The sequence below is a fragment of the Eulemur rufifrons genome, chromosome 5, assembly GCF_041146395.1.
Source record: "Eulemur rufifrons isolate Redbay chromosome 5, OSU_ERuf_1, whole genome shotgun sequence".
Lineage (NCBI taxonomy): Eukaryota > Metazoa > Chordata > Mammalia > Primates > Lemuridae > Eulemur > Eulemur rufifrons.
The window spans coordinates 41,811,616-41,828,176 of record NC_090987.1 but is presented as its reverse complement, the minus strand read 5'-3'; the positions used below and the strand labels follow the sequence as shown (position 1 = coordinate 41,828,176).

Genomic DNA, 16,561 nt, shown 5'->3' with positions numbered 1-16,561 from the left:
GGATTATTTTGATGCATCTGGAGGGAAAAAAATCAACCTTTCAATTCTACAAGCCAAATAAAATATGGAAAGCAAACTGACAAAAACTAACAAGACTAGAGCTTCAATTTCCTTTGTCTTAATCCATAGTTCACTGAATAGCCATGCAACACTTACTTTTTTCCAGTAAGAGCCTTCTAAATCAGGGATGAGATTTTGCAATTTCAGTGACTATAAAGGTGCCAGCAGATGTTTCCAATTAAACAAGAGTCGCTTTCACATGTTCCCCATTTCACATGCTGATCTATATTACTTCACAGTCTGAACCTGAATTCTATTCTGAAGTGTTAAGATTTGAGTCAGGGGCCTGGCATTTGTTTTTATTGTGTACTTCCCCACTGTAGAATTAAAGCATTTGATAATTATTTTTTGTTCTTGCTAGAAATAGTGTACATCATCTGAGGGATTTGGCTACTATGGATTTGAATATACTGGTTGCTACTATAGTTTGGGTGTTTGTCCTTCCAAATTCCACGTTGAAATTTGATCCCCAGTGTTGGAGGTGGGGGCCAATGGGAGATTTTTGGGTCTTGGAGATGGATCTCTCACAAGTGGATTAATGTCTCCTTCAACGGTGAGTTCTCACTCTATTAGTTCCTACGAGCACTGGCTGTTAAAAGGAGCCTGCCACCTCACACTCTGGCTCTTTTGCTTCCTCTTGCCATGTGATCTTTGCACACACTGGCTTCCCTTCACTTTCTGCCATCAATGGAAGCAGCTTGTGGCCCTCGCCAGAGGCAGGTACTCAGTCTTGAACTTTTCCAGACATCAGAATCATCAGCCAAATAAACCTTTTTTTTTTTTTTTAAAAAATAAATGACCCAGCCTCAGGTATTCCTTTATAGCAACGCAAACAGACTGGTAGGTAAAAGAAAACCAATAAACTCTTTGCGGGGACTGTATTAGGATTCTCCAGAGGAATAGAACCCATAGGCGATATATAGAAAGAGATTTATTATAAGGAATTGGTTCGTGTGATTATAGAGGCTGAGAGGTCCCATGATCTGCCATCTGCAAGTTGGAGACCGAGGAAAGTGGGTATTGTGCCCCCGAGATAGTTTTGGGCAGGAAACCAAGGCCTGCCCACCATCAGCCCCCCAACCCCCCTCCACCGCCCCCTCCCAGCCCCTCAGGAACACCTTGAGGCTGTAAAACAAATTCTGAAAGCAGTTTCTGGCAAATGTAAAGAGGAAGATTTACATTTCCTTTCTGTTTCTGTCTTTCAGCTCTTTTTAGATGTTTGTGACAAAGGAACCCAGCAGGGTGCCTGCCAGCTTGGGAGAGAAACAGCAGAGAGTAGGGAGAGCTCATGATTGATCTTTAGATGTTAGGAAATTGCAGGATTAGATATTTTCCTGTTATTCAGCAAGGCTGCTCTTTCAGTGGAGCGGCTTATTTCTCCCTCCCCCACGTCCCTGGCAGTCAGTGGGTTCCCAAGCTGCTGGAGAGCTCGTCTACACTCACAAGCCCAAAAGCTGCTGCCACCAGTGAACTGGGAGCTTTGTGAGGAGGAAGCACTAGGCAGCTGGTGCCCTCGGGGTCACTTCCCATCACTGCAGACCAGAGCCCGGATGGCAGGCGCCATATTGTTTCTCCACCCAGCTTGCAGCTTTGTCCTCTCCAGGGGGCCTCAGCTCCTCAGTTTTCATCTCGCTTGTTCCCACACAAACATTTCCCAACTTCGGCCAACACTATGGGAGCCCCAGGGGGGCCGGTGGGTCCCAGGGAATCTGCATGACCCCAGCGTCTGGACATTCTGGGTGGGCTGCTTTCTGGAGAGAGGGACGGAGAGGACCAGAGTGCTGTCTTTCTTCCAGTCAGATTCTTTTCTTCCCCTTGTAGGGGGAGATAACCTTGGCTTGATCTTTTCTGCCAGAGTGTCAGGAAGTAACACACTTCCGCATACCTTACTGTGCCTAACTTTAAACATTTACTGCACTAAGAGCCCCCTACCCTCTCTTCCTTTGCGTCTTAACAACACCCCTTAGCCAGCGGGGTAAGAACCAGCTCGGGCGGTGGAATCCGGGCCAATGGGATGAGACTGAGCCACAGGTCTGCGCCCTGTGCAGCGCCTGCTGGCTGGCGGCTCCGACTGCCGCTGGGCGCCCTTCTGATCAGAAGTAAAGGTTTGGCCTTGCAGAGACAATTTGCAATGTCTGACTACTTTCTTAATGACACCGCGGGTCATTTCTAACACCCTTCCCCTGCCCGTGGCTGCTGAGAGACATTGATCCAGGGCTCGCAGGAACTGCTTCTCCTCTCCGTTGGTGCATTTACCACACCCGGCCTTCCAGACATTGGGGCTCAAACCTTTCCAGAATCTTTTTCTCCCCTTCACCACTCCCACCTGTGGCTGCCAAGAGAGGCAATAGAGCCACCACGCCAAGGCTTCCACAGAGAATGGGGCCGAGACCTTTCCTATAGCAGACTGAGGCGTGCTGGGACTATGAGCTCCCTGCCCGCTGGGCCTCCGTGGTGCTGCTTGCCAGGGGACTCCATCAGTGCGGGGCATGCCTTGAGGTGAAGGAACATCCAACCTGCTTGGGCACCCAGTGGGCAACTTGGGTTCAGCTGTGCTTCTTCCTGGCATGGTCAGGGATAGATCTTTGGGGACCCAGGGACAGGCCCACAGGCAAGATCCCCTACCCTCAGGTCTCATCGAATTGCTCAGGGGCAAGGAGGGGAGATTTGTGATTGGGTGAGGCCACTATAGCCCCTCCCTGGCAGCTTTGCCCAGAAGCTGGGAGCAGACCTTTGACCCTTGCTAAAACAGATCCCTTGTGAGCTTTGGTGGAGCCTGGGGGCAAGCTCACCCAACCCAGCCCCACCCAGCTGCATTCCCCAACCTGCCTCTTCTGTGACAGAGAATAAGGACTCACCTGAAGTTCCAGAGCCCCACCCACCAGCTGGGGCAATGAAGTGCTTCTGTGGAGGGACTAGAGCTGGTCACAGGACCCAAAAACAATACTGCAGCTTGTTCCTTCTGGCAAGCGCCACCTACTGGCAGGGAGGTCAATTTGCATGCCTTTTACAGCATTTACTGATTCAATCATACTGGGTGTAGTTGAGTCTCACCCACAAGTACCACCTGTCTCAGAGATTAAGCTGGGCATGCCATTATCTAATCAAAAGAAAATCAAAAAATAAGAAGCAAAAGCTGCTCCAGATGAGAAGAAATCAGTGAAAGATTTCTGGATACTTAAAAAATATAAGACAATAACTCTGTATCAAAGGAAACCAACCAAAATGAGAATATTGAAATGACAGATAAAGAATTTTGAATATGGATTATAAGGAAGCTTAATGAAATACAAGAGGAAATACAAACCTAAGGCATGAAACTATAAGAATTCTAGAAGAAAATGTTGAAAAAATTCTTACAGACATTGGCCTAGAGGTATAATGCACATTATCTGTGTGAGGGGCACACTTATAACTTTGACTCAAACTTTATAAAATCAATTTATGTAACCAAAATGTTTGTACCCCCGTAATACTCTGAAATAAAATTAAAACAAGGGCTGGGCGCGGTGGCTCATGCCTGTAATCCTAGCACTTCGGAGGCTGAGAGGCAGGCAGATTGTTTGAGGTCAGGAGTTCGAGACCAGCCTGAGCAAGAGTGAGACTCTGTCTCTACTAAAAAAATAGAAAGAAATTATATGGACAACTAAAAAATATATATATAGAAAAAATTAGCTGGGCAGGGTGGAGCATTCCTGTAGTCCCAGCTGCTTGGGAGGCTGCGGATCACTTGAGCTCAAGAGTCTGAGGTTGCCATGAGCTATGATGATTCCACTGCACTCTAGCTGGGGCGACAAAGTGAGACTCTGTCTCCAAAAAGAAAAAAAAAAAAAGAATTTCGTTGTTTTTTTTTTTTTTTTGAGACAGAGTATCACTCTGTTGCCCGGGCTAGAGTGAGTGCCATGGCGTCAGTCTAGCTCACAGCAACCTCAAACTCCTGGGCTTAAGCGATCCTACTGCCTCAGCCTCCTGAGTAGCTGGGACTACAGGCATGTGCCACCATGCCCGGCTAATTTTTATTTTGTATATATATATTTTAGTTGTCCATATAATTTCTTTCTATTTTTAGTAGAGACGGGGTCTCGCTCTTGCTCAGGCTGGTCTTGAACTCCTGACCTCGAGCGATCCACCCGCCTCGGCCTCCCAGAGTGCTAGGATTACAGGCGTGAGCCACCATGCTCAGCCATGAATTTCGTATTTTTGATAAAAAAAAAAAAGGCTGGCCGGGCGTGGTGGCTCACGCCTGTAATCCTAGCACTCTGGGAGGCCGAGGCGGGTGGATCACTCAAGGTCAGGAGTTCAAGACCAGCCTGAGCGAGACCCCGTCTCTACTAAAAATAGAAAGACATTATATGGACAACTAAAAATCTATATAGAAAAAAAAAAAAAAAAATTAGCCGGGCATAGTGGTGCATGCCTGTAGTCCCAGCTACTCGGGAGGCTGAGGCAGTAGGATCGCTTAAGCCGAGGAGTCTGAGGTTGCTGTGAGCTAAGCTGACGCCACGGCACTCACTCTAGCCTGGGCAACAAAGTGAGACTCTGTCTCAACAAAAAAAAAAAAAAAAAAAAAAAAAGGCTTTAATTCCCCCTGTTCAAATTCTTGATTAACTTTACCAAGCATAATATTACATGTGGGCTTTTGTTTCCTAAACTGAGAATCACTCTCCCTCTGTCAAAATGAGATTGGAGGCCGGGTGAGGTGGCTCACGCCTGTAATCCTAGCACTCTGGGAGGCCGAGGCGGGCGGATCCCTGGAGCTCAGGAGTTCGAGACCAGCCTGAGCAAGAGCGAGACCCCGTCTCTACTAAAAATAGAAAGAAATATATGGCCAACTAAAAATATATATAGAAAAAGTTAGCCGGGCATGGTGGCACATGCCTGTAGTCCCAGCTACTCGGGAGGCTGAGGCAGAAGGATTGCTTGCGCCCAGGAGTTTGAGGTTGCTGTGAGCTAGGCTGACGCCACAGCACTCACTCTAGCCCGGGCAACAGAGCAAGACTCTGTCTCAAAAAAAAAAAAAAAAAACCAAAATGAGATTGGGCATAATGGGTCTCTAAGAAATCCCATCCCAGCAGGTGTATAGGGGCACTATCTACTATACGGAAAACATGCTGCCCTATAAATTCTCCTAATTTAAGTAGAAGAGGATTAGATTTAAAAGCTATAATTGGGGAGTTTGAAACCCCCATTTGAATCTTTGCTTTTTCTGAGGGAGAGGGTTTTTAGTCAAGGTAGGGTTGAGGACTGATGGACTGACAGTGTAGCACTAGTGTCCACAAGGGCTCTGGTGTCTTCCCCATTTATGGATATTTCTATTTCCCCTAAAGCACTTGTTGGAAGTACCCTCTCTATTCTCTTGGAGCATCTTTATTCTGATTTTAAAGTTCTTTTGGTGCCTTTCTCTGGGGCCATCAGCCCATTTGTGCAAGCACCCATTTAAGTTTCTTGCAATCCTCTTTAAGATGTTCTTTGTTTTTGTAATAGTGGCAAACTGATTTCTCTTTGGCTTGTTGTGATCTTTGTAGGGAATGAAACCCTTGTGACCTTCCAACTTGGTTACTAAGTTGCTTTAGTTGTAAACTCATAATCTTAGAGGCTGTTTCCTTTTCTTTCTTAATAATCATTTGTGACAATTATTCAGCTATGGGCAGAGAAGCCCAAGCAACATTATTTCTTTTTATCAACGTCACTAATTCATCATCTAAGCCTTGTACAAATCCAGAATTTGGCAAAATGTCACTTTTACCATGCTCAAAGTTTTCAGGAGGTATCCCTGAATGTTGTTTGAATGCTTTTTCAAACCCAGTGTAAAAATCAGGTATGGTTTCATTTGGGTGTATTTTACATTGTTGTACCTTTGTCCAGTCTATAACTTTGGGGAATATCTGTGGTAAGTCTCACAGAGGTGGTTGCAAAGTTCCCTGCATTTTTCTTCCTCATTTGCATCTATTTTGTCAAAATCATCTAAAGGCTGCTTCCAATCAGCTACCCTAAACCATTCTTCCACTTTGTTTTTGGGGACCAGTAACTCAATTAGCTGATGTATGTCAGAAAACCCTGGATCACAGGTCTTAAGTGTTAATTGGAATTCCTTGGCAAACCCAAGGGGGTCTGGATCAGAGAATCCAGATACCAGGGCCCTTAACTGTGATTTGGTCTAGGGTGTACACAATATGTTAGGATCCCCTTTTCCAGTGGGTTTTAGTCTAAAAGAAGCAACTACTATTTCATCTTCTCCTCTTGCTATTTCTGATCCTTTTGCAGTTTAAGGTAAAGGAATAGGGGAAGGAAGAGGAGGAAAAATGAAATCATCCGGACAGGGAAGTTCAGAGAGCAGAGGGTTGGGGGAGCAGAAGGAGAGACAGTTTCTGGTGCCTTCCTGATTTCAGTAGTGGCTTCTGCTAGTTTCTTTAATTCCGAGACAGTCTCAAATATTTTCTCATTAACTTCCTGGAGCGAGGCAAGTTCATCATTTCCTCTTTTGGATGATTTCAGGTGCCAGTTCTATTATGCCCCCATTGATTTTCCTTGATTTGGGAGCCTAATTTCTATAATTTAATGCACAAGAAAACCAATTTGGAAATATCAAAAGTTCTCCATTTTGGAAGCCTTAGACCTAGGTCATCCTTAGGAAGTGTAGGGCTGGTGGCAGGCACCCGTCCCCTCCCTAATGGAAAAAGAAGAAGCCCATGAGACCTGCCGAGAACAATGCCTGCAAGGCCCACCTAAGTTAAAGGACAACCACACCTGGATGGTTACCCTGATAAGGGTCTCGGTTCCTAGAGTCCACACATACCACCGGCCCCTCTTATTTCTCAATACCCGCCCTAAAACTGCAACGGAAAATTCCTTGCTCTCCCCACCATAAATCTTCCCGCCAAAGAAACCTCCACCCCCCGCCCTAAAAACATATATAAACCCACTCAAAACTTCTGGGCGATGCAACTTCTCGGGTCTCTCTCTCTCTCTCTCCCCGCCCCCCAGGACCCGAGAACCTCGCCTGGGCCCCCCTCTCTTGGGACCCATTATCCTCACCCAGGAGCGTTACAATAAAGCTTCTTTACTTATCCCTTTCAACTCTGCTTGTCTTTCTTTCTCTGGCGCTGGCCAATCCAAAAAACCTTACAGTAAGGTCTTCCTATTTACACAAATACTTGCAAGTAGAGGTGCTGTAATTATCAAACATAAAACCAGCTGGGGTGCTCCAGAGGGGCCATTCTCCTTGCCTTTCCTCATTTTTGTGAGGATTTGTTTCCCATTTTTCTTTAGAAGAAGGAACTGGATTGTGGCCTGGGGTTATTGTAGTGGATCGCAGTGTGCTGATTGTGGGCGGGACTCCACGGTGTTTAACCACTGAATCATTCCTGCCCTCTTTCATGTCTCAATTTCTCTCTTTGGAGGTCTACTACCTCTGAGAGGATTCACAACACTGAATGATCAGCTCTTATATGAGTTTCCTGGATGAGCCTTCTTTTAATTAATTTTGTTGGGGGGTTCCCTGTCGGGCTACTTCATGTCTCAAGGAATCATCCCAGACATTCACCCAGGGGCACCTTTCAGCTGGGAGGAATAAAACACCCTTTCTCTTTGGAACTGAGGAGCTTAGTTTCTCATTTATCTACCAAAATGACAGTCTGGTCCCTTGTGCAAATGTACAGACAAGCCAATTGAGATTAATTTTGAGATTAATTAAGAGAAGTCTCTTTAGAAGGCACCTCTGAATAGAGGTAAGAGAAACCCAAACAAGTTCCTAGGAAATGACAGCTAAGAATAAACCAGGACTGTCAACCTGTGCAGTGGTCCCCAACCTTTTTGGCACCAGGGACCGTTTCCAAGGAAGACTGTTTTTCCATGGAAGTGGGAGGGGGAGGATGATTTCAGGATGATTCAAGTGCATTACATTTATTGTGCACTTTATTTCTATTATTATTGCATTGTAACATATGATGAAATAATTATACAGCTCACCATAGATTGGGGACCCCTTCATGTAGTGGGAGGTCCAGGGCTCAGGAGAATTTACCAGGTTCTGCCCGAGGAGAGGATTGAAGTGGGGGTGTAGGGCATCAACAGGCCTGTGCTGGTATCTTAGCTCTGGGTTGGGGTGACTCTTTCAGCAGGGGGAGGGGCGGGGTGTTGCTGGGTGTGTGTCTTGAGTCTTCTCTGAGCACCACGTTGGGAACCAGGAATTGTGGATGGAAAAACCCAAACTCTAAAACAATATAAAGAGATATATTCTGAGCTGAATGTGTGTGATTGCAGCCTGGGGGACAAGTTCTCAAGAGGTCTTGAGAAAATGAGCCTGAGGTGGCTGGATTACAGATTGGTTTTATACATTCTTGGGGGCAGGAATTACAGGTAAAATCATAAATCAATACACGGAAGGTATTCAATGGTTGGGCCAGAAAAGGCAGGACATCTCAAAGCAGGGGCTTCCAAGTCTCAGGTGGGTTTTAGCGATTCTTTAGTTGGCAATTGGTGCAGGCTTTGTCTGCAGACCTGGAGTCAGTGGAAAGGAATGCCTGAGTTAAGACAGGAGTCAGGATGGTTGAGTTAAGATCAGGTGGTCTTCTATCTCTCCTGTGGTGATGCTATACCAGAATCAAGTTGGAAAGTAAACCACATTATACTGGGTTAACAGAACTCTTTTAGCAAGATTTAGTTCTTTATAGGCATGACTCATCAAGCCTCTTGGGAATCTGGGCAAAAGAAAAAAGGTAGGAGTTCAGTTCTTTCTTTCTCTTACAGCTTCAGTATCACACTGGTTAGTCCTCATGAGTCTGGAGGGATTAAAAAAGAAAAAGAAAAGAAAAAACTGGTTAGGAAAGCCCAGGGGAGGCATGAGGGAGGGGTAGGCAATTCCTCTGAATGAATGGATTTTTTGTTGTTGGTTTTGCATGCTTAATATAGAAGTGCCTCTTGTTCCTTGGGAGAGCATGGTCTTTGAATACACATACAACCTTTGAATTGTGCCTGCTAAATTATAGCAGGGGACTTCGGCACTCAAAGAATTCTGACTTTCTGAGATTATAATAGAAATTCTCAGCCATACTCTGGACTTTATTTTGCTAACCATAATGAAGCAACTGTAAATTAGTGCTGTATTAATTGTTTTAAAGCACTGAGATGGTCCAATTCTAACCTGTAATTACGTTATCTGTTTGAAATAAATTTGTGTCTGAACAGCTAATGAAACTGTCAAATTGTACAGTTAATATTCTTGACAGCTTTGTACTGTGGAATGTGCTTAATAAAAAAGTTTGACCAAAAAAAAAAAAAAAAAAAAAAACTGAAAAACTGATGTGTGGTACACATGAACTTAAAACATTATGCTAAGTGAAAGAAGCCAGTCACAAAAGATCGTACATTATATTATTCCATTTACATAAAAAGCAAATCTATAGAAACAGACATTAGTGGTTTCTTAGGGCTGAAGGACTGGCTGGGGAAGAGGAGTGACTATGAACGGGTTGGGGGGGGCGGGGGGGGGTGGTCTCTTTTTGAGGTGATGAAATGCTCTAACTTAGGTTGTAGTGACTGATGGCTGCACAGCTCTGTAAACAAACACCACTGAATTGTGCACTGTAAATGGGTGAATCTTATTGTATGTGAATATCTCAGTAAAGAAGTTAAAAATATGATTTAGGCCAGCAAGCATCCATATATGCCTTTTTTTTTTTTTTTTTATGAGACAGAGTATTGCTCTGTTGCCCAGGCTAGAGTGCTGCAGAGTCAGCCTAGCTCACAGCAACCTCAAACTCCTGAGCTCAAGCAATCCTCCTGCAGCCTCCTGAGGAGCTGGGACTACAGGCTCGCGCCCACCACACCTGGTTAATTTTTTCTATTTTTTTTTTTTTTTTTTTTTTTAGCAGAGATGGGGTCTCACTCTCACTCAGGCTGGTCTCAAACTCCTGACCTCTAGGGATCCTTCCGCCTCGGCCTCCCAGGGTGTTAGGATTACAGGCGTGAGCCACAGTGCCCGGCCGTATTTTTTTTTCCATATATACCTTAAAATCCAAAATTTTAGCTAGCTATTTACAAAGCATTATGAAAATGTGTTGGGGCATAAAATATGTGAGACGCAGACCCTCTCCTCCAAGGGCTCACAAGTGATCTTTCTCATCTAGTCATAATTTACTCACATAAATCACTCCTAAATGTACTGGCCAGGACTCTGAGGTGGCAGTGAAAGCAGATCAATTGAAAGTGAAAAAGGAAATTTCTTAGCTCTTACAACTGGGAAAACCAAGGGCTTTTGACTTGACTAGAAACAGATGTTCAAATAAAGGCTTTAGGATTCTTCTTCTTTCCTTTTGGCTCTTTGCACATCAGGTGTCCATGGTCCTTACGGTTTTTAATCCCAGAAACAGAGTGTCCTTCACGATAGTCTCCGAAAAAGTCTAGAAGAAAACTCTGAAAAGCAGGATCAGCCGCCCTGGTCCTAGACCAAATGTAATTATCATGAGTGAATCAGAATACCTGTACAGATGAAAAAGCACTGGTGGTATCAGCGCTATCATCTTAGACACAGTATTGAGAGAGTCTACAAGTACACTATCAGGAATCCCTCAAAAGGTGGCATTTTTTGTAAACAATTTTGTGTTAATATGTTTTATACATGGTTTTCTCAATGTGATCCCTGAGGCAAAAATAAATGTATTTTTTAAATAGATTGAAATAGTAAAAGAGGTGGGAAAAGATGTTGAATGATATGGAAGATATCACTATTGGCTGGCTAGCCCAACAACTGCCAACCCCTTCTCCCTTGCCTACCTCCACTGTCATTGGAAAAGTTTGCTTTCCCAGTCTCTCACTCAATTTGGGTGGCCATGTGACACAGTTCTGGCCAATGGATATAGGCGCAAGTGTTCTGGGAAAGCTTTCACTTTCCCAAAAGGGCAAATGTGTCTGGTCCCCACCCCTTACCCTTTTTCTTTCTCTGAACACAAATGTGATGTCTGGAATTGCAGCAGCCACCCTGTGTCTAGGAGATAACTAGACACCCTGCTAAGGACAGAGTGAAAACAGAGCCTCTTTGATAACATCGGTAAGCCACCAGCCCTGGGCCTGCCTGACAGGAGATTTCTTGTGATGCAAGATAATTAAGTGTCATTATTCCTTAAGGCACTGTTAGGTTTCCTGCAGCTGAAAGTATTCACAAATGGTGTGAACCTGATATTCTGGAAACAGTGAAGCAAAACAGTTGTAATGTTTCTTACTAATGCATTCATGAAATTATCATAAATTCCTTTCTAGGGATTACTTTCTGGGCCCTTTCTGGAGATAAAAACTCACAAAGAAACAATTTAGAATGAAAGAATCTATTTTAGCATAATGATATACATGTGTGCACATATACTATTTTAAAAATAAGCATGTAAATTATAATCATTATAAAACAAAAACCAGCCCTAATTTATTATCATCAGAGTAAAAGAGCACATACAGAGGTCAGTTTAACATTGTTGCATTTGCCTTTTAAAGTTAAAACACATAAAATATTGCATTTTATTTTATCTAATTTCGGCTTTCATGTTATCATCAAGTATAAATACCCTTAGGAATGTACCACCTTATAACTTACATTCACATAATCAGTCTCTTAACAGTTATTAAAGTACCATTAAATCACCTAAAATGAGTAATCTAAAAAAATACTAGCTTAAATTAAAACCCTGAGGAATTAAAATTTTTTTACACAATAGTTTTGGTTAAGTGCAATTTCATGTATGTACTACTTTGTTTAAGGTCATACTTGGTAAGGCATAGTAAAAATAAAAATCTACATAAATAACAATCTAATATTATTTAATGTCTTGCTACAAAGTTTTGTTTCTCTAAAAAGTAGTTTTTGCATATCATTCTGGACCTCTTCACCCATTTGCTGGCTTATTTGCTTTACATACAATAGTTAAAATTTGTGCACTAAGCTGAGCTGCCTTTACCATGGTGGTTCACACAAAATGCACCTGAAGAACTACATGTTGGAGAGTTCATGTCCATGCTCAACCATGGCTTGCACAAACTGCTTGAAGACTCGATCCATGTAAGTAGATTGCCTTGGCCAGATTCCCTCCAGAAAACCAATATGGCCTCCATGAGAAGTAAGGACCAAAGCAACATTAGGGTTTTGCTTAGCTGTTTCTATTGGAATAGCTTGAGGAGAAAAAGGAATAGCAGTAAGAGAGAGAAAAATAATCATTAGTTTTTTGTTAGGGAAAGTGTATCCTTTTATCATTTCTAATCAATATAAATCAAAACACCATAAAATAATATTTGTAGAGGATGGCTAAATGGGATGAGTCTAACTTATTTTTATTTTTATTTTTTTGGAGACAGAGTCTCACTCTGTTGCCTGGGCTAGAGTGCTGTGGCGTCAGCCTAGCTCACAGCAACCTCAAACTCCTGGGCTTAAGCAATTCTTCTGCCTCAGCCTCCTGAGTTGTTGGGACTACAGGCATGTGCCACCATGCCAGGCTAATTTTTTTCTATTTTTAGTAGTTTGGCTAATTCTTTCTATTTTTAGGAGAGACGGGGTCTCATTCTTGCTCAGGCTGGTCTTGAACTCCTGAGCTCAAATGATCCGCCCGCCTCGGCCTCCCAGAGTGCTAGGATTACAGGGGTGAGCCACTGCACCTGGCCTAGTCTGACTAACTTATATCAACCATCTATATTCTTATAACGGTTCATATACTGGACCTTCATTTTTGGAAGAATTAAATCTTAATCCGAGATTTAATCACAACACAAAAATATAGGCCAAGTCTTGCTTTGAGAAATTAAAGTAAGATAATTCAAGGAATGGTGAATCCTTACATTATGTTCTTTTTTTTTTTTTTTTTTGAGACAGAGTCTCACTTTGTTGCCCAGGCTAGAGTGAGTGCCGTGGCGTCAGCCTAGCTCACAGCAACCTCAAACTCCTGAGCTCAAGGGATCCTCCTGTCTCAGCCTCCCGAGTAGTTGGGACTACAGGCATGCACCACCATGCCCGGCTAATTTTTTTTTTTTTTAATATATATATTTTTAGCTGTCCATATGATTTCTTTCTATTTTTTTAGTAGAGATGGGGTCTCGCTCTTGCTCAGGCTGGTCTCGAACTCCTGAGCTCAAACGATCCGCCCACCTCGGCCTCCCAGAGTGCTAGGATTACAGGCGTGAGCCACCGCGCCCGGCCTTTACATTATGTTCTAACTTTCCAACTTAGGTGTTGTACCAGGGAAAAAAACTAATCTTAGCACCTTTGTGAGAGTCATAAATTCATTATATATGATTTTGATTAACTTTATATGACATTAGACTCTTAAAGCCAATCAGTGGTTATATTAAGTTTTGAAAGTTATAAATATGATTTATATAGAAAAAACATATATAGACAGCAAACAAAACAAAAAAAACCGAATAAAATTCTCCCAAATGGTGACAGTGTTTATCTTTGAGTGCTAAAACGTGAGATGAATTTTCCTTTTTCTTCCTTCTCTGAATTTTTTATTTGTAGTCAAGAGAAAGAAAAACTTTATTTTGCAAACATAGTTGCTGTATTTACTATAATTCACAAGTAATGACTGTTTTTTCATATGCTCTGCAAAATCCACCCTGAGTATAAACTTTAAAGGCTATGAATTAAAGTGTTTTTTTCTTCCTTCCTTGAGTTCAGACAGTGACAAAGTTTTGATTTAAGGTCTCTAATGAATTGAAACCTGGCATGAGAAGTGTTTTGCTTTCAGATACCGCTAAATCTTATCTCCCTAATTAAGATGACGTGGCTGATGCAATAATTAGACCTTCACAACTTGGGCTGAGTTTTAGGGGTAAATGAGTTAATAAAAGGGAAGATCTCCCTACCCCACACCCCTCTGAGGAGACAAAGGAAGCAGACACACTATGAGAGAACTGGGCCCCTTCCAAGATGGTGCTGCTACCTACAAAAATTGCCTCTTTAGACAATGATCTAAAGTTGACCCCTGACAACACTCTGAAGAATAAACTGAGAGACCCTACAGCAAAACCTCAACATGCCAAGTTCTTATCCAAAAGGGGTCTTGAACTCACATCTTTAGCTAGCTACATCCATCTCAAGGCGGAATATTTAAAAGTGAACATCTATCTTGGGTTCATGTGTGGGAATTTAAGAGAGTAGGGAATGACTGATACTACTTTTGTTTTACTTTTTTCACCATACATTTAGAATGCTTCATTTGCTCTAATGGAATTATTAAGAGCCCCAATTTCATACTCTGGATACACTCAGAAATTTCTAACACTGATAGTTACGGTCTGCCACATTCGAGTCATGTGAAAGATGCCGGCTGCCTGCTCTCTCAGACTGCCGACAATTGTCCACTATTTCAGTGTGGCAAGACTACTTCAAGGGCTTGGGAAAGAATAGGAAGTAATGAGCTTAAACCTCACTGAAGTGGGTCAGGTTAAAATGTTGGGAATTTTTTGTTGGTAGAAAGGTCACTGAAATATAAAAATGGATAGAGAAGTACTACTAGACTTCTTTAATTCAACAAAAATACACTAAACAATCACCATGTAATTCAACTGATATTAAAGTTCAGTTTCATTTTCTGATTTGTGGTCAAAGGCCAAAAGTTCCAGCTACCTAAAATTATTTGTGATTAATCATAAACCACACAATAAAATGGGATCTCTTAGAGAAACGATAGGTACTTTAAAAAAATATATACATGTGAGGATCTTCTGAAATTTCCACAATACATACGTGTTATATTTGTAGTTAGAATAATTTTTTAAATGAAATACTTGGGTAAGATAGTTTTAAAGTATAATATTTAGGGGGAAGTAAGGAGAAAAAGTTTTATAAAATACTTTGAGAAATTTCATTAGAAAAAAATTGTAATAGAGGTCAAGTTTATTGATTTTTAAGCTAGTATGATTACTCCTAATCATCTTATATTGCTTCAATGTATGAACACATGCATACATAACTTTGTTACCAAATTTCACATTTCTCGATTAAGAAAACAAGAAAGTTAATTTTGGAATAATTTTCTTTTATATGGTATCCGAGGGGAAAATAAAGACTGTTTCTCTTCAAATATGACCTTCTAGTCCAAATATGCTCCACTCATTGAGATTTTCAAGGCCACTGTGTTTGCAAAGTCTCAAGTTCTCTTTCAGGTTAAAAGGGAAGAAAAACTTCAAATTCTTCTGTATAGGAACCTCAGGAAGAATACGGAGGTGATGACAGTGCTTTGTTTTTTTTTTTTTTTTTTGAGACAGAGTCTCACTCTGTTGCCCAGGCCAGAGTGCCATGGCGTCAGCCTAGCTCACAGCAACCTCAAACTCCTGGACTCAAGCAATCCTCCTGCCTCAGCCTCCCAAGTAGCTGGGACTACAGGCCTGCGCCACCATGCCCGGCTAATTTTTTCTATATGTATATTTTAGTTGGCCAGATAATTTCTTTCTATTTTTAGTAGAGACGGGGTCTTGCTCTTGCTCAGGCTGGTCTCGAACTCCTGAGCTCAAACAATCCACCTGCCTTGACCTCCCAGAGTGCTAGGATTACAGGCATGAGCCATCGTGCCCGGCCTCCGACAATGCTCTCTTGAGGCAAAGATACTGTAACATAATCTCCAAAAACCAGTGTATTTGATAAGAAGAAAATGTTATAAAAATGAGAACAAGCAAAATATTGAGTCATGTTTGTTCTGAAGCTCTTACAATGGAGCAGATAAGGGTCGGAGAAAATGTTTTAAGAATTGATCTGAAACATTTAGATATTAAGTTATGAATATGCAGGGGTTTTTCATTTATCACAGTGGAAAATATTTTATTTATTACTACATTATCTTAAAAAGAACAATACTGTATTTGTTGGAGACAGTCTCTCGCTGTTGCCCAGGCTGGAGTGCAGTGGCGTGATCACAGCTTATTGCAGCCTCGAACTCCTGGGCTCAAGGGATCCTGCCACTTTAGCCTCCTGATTAGCTAGGACTATAGGCACGTGCTACCGCATCTAATTAATTTATTTTTATTTTTTTGCTCACTATGATGCCTAGGCTGGTCTTGAACTAACTCCTGGCCTCAAGTGATCCTGTCGCATCAGCCCTGTGCTGATTACAGTCGTGAGCCAGCATGCCTGGCCTAAGAACAGTATTTTTAAAAGTTAATTCATGGCCGGGCGCGGTGGCTCACGCCTGTAATCCTAGCACTCTGGGAGGCCGAGGCGGGTGGATTGCTCAAGGTCAGGAGTTCGAGACCAGCCTGAGCGAGACCCCGTCTCTACTAAAAATAGAAAGACATTATATGGACACCTAAAAATCTATATAGAAAAAATTAGCCGGGCATAGTGGCGCATGCCTGTAGTCCCAGCTACTCGGGAGGCTGAGGCAGTAGGATCGCTTAAGCCCAGGAGTTTGAGGTTGCTGTGAGCTAAGCTGACGCCACGGCACTCACTCTAGCCTGGGCAACAAAGTGAGACTCTGTCTCAACAAAAAAGAAAAAAAAAAAAAAAGTTAATTCATGTCAAAATATA

General features: G+C 42.4%; 1 protein-coding gene across 3 annotated transcripts in view; it reads right to left on the bottom strand.

The window, feature by feature from the left end:
* Positions 1 to 11,365: 11,365 nt before the first annotated feature.
* Positions 11,366 to 16,561, bottom strand: part of ABHD3 (abhydrolase domain containing 3, phospholipase) — a 43,673-nt gene continuing 38,477 nt past the window's right edge. For 2 of the 3 annotated variants that reach the window (XM_069468193.1, XM_069468195.1), the window contains one exon: positions 11,366 to 12,216. In XM_069468193.1, the coding sequence (XP_069324294.1) occupies positions 12,038 to 12,216 (179 nt within the window). In that variant the 3' untranslated portion in view covers positions 11,366 to 12,037. The remainder of the gene's footprint in view (positions 12,217 to 16,561) is intronic. The other variant, XM_069468194.1, reaches the window with a different exon arrangement.